The sequence below is a fragment of the Desmodus rotundus genome, chromosome 8 (assembly GCF_022682495.2).
Source record: "Desmodus rotundus isolate HL8 chromosome 8, HLdesRot8A.1, whole genome shotgun sequence".
Lineage (NCBI taxonomy): Eukaryota > Metazoa > Chordata > Mammalia > Chiroptera > Phyllostomidae > Desmodus > Desmodus rotundus.
The window spans coordinates 29,201,431-29,205,294 of NC_071394.1; the positions used below are offsets into that span (position 1 = coordinate 29,201,431).

Genomic DNA, 3,864 nt, shown 5'->3' on the forward strand with positions numbered 1-3,864 from the left:
GGGTTTAGTTTAGCAAATAGATAGTGGGACCGACGTGATGGTGCCTTCAGATTGTCTCGCACAGAGAGACTCTGAGACCACAAGGAAGCCTTAAAGGGAAACACACCCCTTTCTAAAGCGAAGCGAGTTATAGTGCAAGGGGGGTAGGGGCGTAGGGGCGTCTGAGAGGGTCGTTCCTGCGCAGCTGCGGCGGTGGAGCCAATCACCGGGCGCAGCCCGTCCTCGCGCGACCGAACAGTCGTACAGTCGTACAATCGTGACGTCCGTGGTTGCCATGGAGAGGAGAGCCGGCTAGCCCGGGACCGCAAGCTTGGGACCGCGAGCTGGCGCCAGAGGCAACGAGGTTGGAGCGTGGCTTTGAAGTCGCGTCTGCTACCACCATGAGCGGCCGAAGTCGAGGTAGAAAGTCCTCCCGCGCCAAAAGCCGGGGCAAAGGCCGCGCGAAAGGCCGAGTTCGCGCCGCTCCCGACCAAGGCCCGCAGGAGCCGGACCCTCCGCAGTGCCAGAGGCTCGGGGAGGAAACCCAAGCAGCACAGGTGCAGGCTGGCGCGGGTTGGGGTGGCCTGGAAACCGCTGCGCCCGCGCCGCCCTGCGGGCCGGGGGAGGAGGCTGCCTGCCAGCTCCCGCTGGACTGCGGCCTCGCGCTCCGAGCGGCGGGGGAGCGCGGGCAGGCTGCGACCAGGCTTGGCCTGGGGAAGGCCCCATCCATTTCGGAGCGCCTGATGACAGACACTGTCTTCGTAGGAACCGCGGGAACTGTGGGAAGGCCGAAAAATGGCCCCCGCGGTCGAAATCTGCGTGGGCGTCCTGGAAAGAAGGCCCCAGTGGGGAAGGGGCCTCAGGCCGTAGCTGGCGGGAAGCCAAAGAGAGGGACCGCTGGGGAGTGTGCGTCTGCTCCAGTGGTAGAGGAAGAGGAGGTGGAACCGGATGCAGGGTCAGGGCCCCCGGCGACGGATGGCAGCATGGATACGCTGGAGACGGTCCAGCTGAAGCTGGAGACCATGAACGCCCAGGCAGACAGGGCCTACCTCCGTCTATCTCGCAAATTTGGGCAGTTGCGACTGCACCACCTAAAGCGAAGGAACCTCCTCATCCAGAATATCCCGGGCTTTTGGGGGCAAGCGTTTCAGAGCCACCCCCAGCTATCATCTTTTCTGAACAACCAAGATAAAGAAGTACTCAGCTACTTGAACAGCTTGGAGGTGGAAGAGCTTGGCCTGGCCAGACTGGGCTACAAAATCAAGTTCTACTTTGGGCGCAACCCCTATTTCCAAAATAAGGTGCTTATCAAGGAATATGGTTGTGGCCCTTCAGGTCAGGTGGTGTCGCGTTCTACTCCAATCCAGTGGCTCCCAGGCCACGACCTCCAGTCTGTAAGCCAGGGGAGCCCCGACAACAGCCCTAGCTTCTTTGGGTGGTTTTCAAACCACAGCTCTATTGAGTCTGACAAGATTGTCGAGATAATTAATGAGGAACTGTGGCCCAACCCCCTGCAGTACTACCTTATGAGTGAAGGGGCACGTGGAGAGAAGGGAAAGGAGGGCAGGCAAGTTCCTGCAAGGCAGCCAACGCCAACGGAGACTGCTGAGCCTGGGGTAAACAAATCCAAGTAATTTTGCTCAAGGCTCCCTTCTACCTCCTGCTGGACTGGTGTCTGGCTGACCACACGTGTTTGACTGTCTGCCTCTTCACGTTGGCGTCTATGCACTCTTTTCTGGTTGAACTTCAGATACAAGAATATGTCATTTATGATCATGTTCTTTTGCCTTCCCATGGCTTTGCTTATTTACATTTGTGTCACAGGTTATGTGATCTCACTCCTACTGTTAATATGTTAAACATACATGTTTCAGATGTGTGCTGCCTTGAACTACATGCCTGGACTGTTCTTGGCTCTGGCCTTTCACAGCTGTCTTTTAATATGGACATTCATGAGTCATTCTCCAAGAGGACTAATGCATCCTTAAGCTCTGCTCCTTCAGGGCTGGTGACTTCGGTGGGCTTTTTCTTCATGCTGGCTATGCATGCCGCATATGGCAAGATTTTGCGCTGCTGCTGCGAAATGAAGCTAGTGCACATGGTACTGGCCATCAGACAGAACTGATTGTTTAATGGCCCTGGGGTCACTAGCCAAGGCACCACCTACAGGATCTCTGACTTTGGACAGGGGTCCATGCCATCCCGCTGGACATGCAGCAGAACGGTACTTGACTGCTGGGCATGAATGAGGTTCAGGGTGAGAAGCAGTTTGCCATGTGTTCTGTACCATCACGCTTCTCCTCCTGCCTCTGGGCCCATCCACTGGTGAACCTTCATCAAGCTTTGCCTGTTCCTATCAGGCCATTGAGTTTTGTCCAGATAGTTTTTGGCTCCAATCGACTTCCTGTTCAACAAGGGCCTCCAGAACTGCCTGTGGACCCAGGCCCCCTGCCAGTGCATGAGACACACATCTACCCTCCCCAGCCTTCTAGCAACCCTATTTGCTGTCAGACTGATGGGTGGGCTGGTATGTACTCACTGTCGTCATGCTGTGGTTCCAGATGAGGGTGGGGACTAAGCTCACATAGAATCTAGGTACCTTTCTCAATTCCCCTTACCCCTTTATCACATATGACCAGAATGCTATAGTGGGGTTGCTGGGAGAGAGGTTATTTCCGATATGTAAGCCTGTGTCTACTTCATTTCACACCCCCAAAGTTTTGTTCAGTCTATTTCATCATTAATGTGTTTTATAAATAAGAGAAACAAGCCAAAAACAGAATGATGTTACTTTGGATGCTTTCTCTTTTGTTCTAGGTGTGGCCTTATGTATGTGAAATATTAATGCTGCTTATTTTGCCTCTAAGTACAATCTTAACCACAGTCCTCATTTTTGCCAAATGGGAGTATAGAGCTGTATAGGTCTGCTTTTCATTTCTCTTAAACGTTTTTCTCTTTATTATGGACATTTTCAGACATGCGCAGAAGTTAAGAGGATGGTCCATGGACCCTATATATCTGACACTTGGCTGTATCAGTTATTATGGTCAACCTGGTTTCATCTGTATCTCCCTCTTCCTGCCTGTATTGTTTATCAGAAATTCCAAGACACTGTGCCAATTCAACTGCGACTGTTTGCATCAGGTCTGCTTTTTTGCTCTTAATATTAACAAAGTTCCAGAGATGGGCCTTAGAATTGGAGGTCTTTAGAAATAACAGGAAGTCTCTAAAACAGATGAAGGGGATACTTTCCCCTGCATCCACAAAAAGAGGGGGACTGTTCTGTTATAAATGTCTTTCTTTGCTGTGTAAGACGGACTCGTGTGACTGTTAGAATTGTTTTCAGCTTGTTGTGATCTCCTAACTCGAGTCTTGGAAGTATAATTTGGAAATTGTTGTTATGTTCTGTGAAAATAACTTCCCCAAAGTAACCTCCTAAAACTGGTTGTCTTACTAATTTGACACCCCAGTAATAATGCAATTATTTCTTTGTTCCTAAACGTTTAAATAGTTGTAAACTTGCATGCATGATAGAAAAATAAAAACCTATACCACTATTCCATTTTTTATTTTCAAAAAAGACTTGGAGGCTGGGTAGTTGAGAGGACATATACATTGACCTAGGTGAGTGATTCCTAAGCCTCAGGCCCTTGTGTGACTAGCTACATAACAATATATAAAACTCGGATCCCCAAATCCTTACCAGAGATTGAGATCCCGTGATTTTGGCAAAAAGCCAGGTAAGTCTCTCCACAAGCTTTCTGGGTGATTCTAGTGGAAATCCAGTGCTGCTTAAATTTTTGAGTTCATCTGAATTGTGTGGGGAGTCCTGTTAGAATCCTATGAAAATACTGGATTTTGATTCAGCAGTCTAGGTGGGAACCT

General features: G+C 50.3%; 1 protein-coding gene across 1 annotated transcript; it reads left to right on the forward strand.

Moving 5' to 3' along the window:
* The first annotated feature begins 279 nt into the window (after positions 1–279).
* TSPYL5 (TSPY like 5) lies at positions 280–3,536 on the forward strand. Its single transcript, XM_024572343.3, has 2 exons — positions 280–2,506; positions 2,955–3,536. Exon 1 carries the CDS (start codon positions 381–383, stop codon positions 1,611–1,613), a length of 1,233 nt encoding a protein of 410 aa, XP_024428111.1. The 5' UTR covers positions 280–380; the 3' UTR covers positions 1,614–2,506; positions 2,955–3,536.
* The last annotated feature ends 328 nt before the right edge of the window (positions 3,537–3,864 follow it).

Coding starts and splice junctions, on each gene's coding strand:
- TSPYL5 (XM_024572343.3), top strand. CDS start 381: ATGAGCGGCCGAAGTCGAGGTAGAAAGTCCTCCCGCGCCAAAAGCCGG.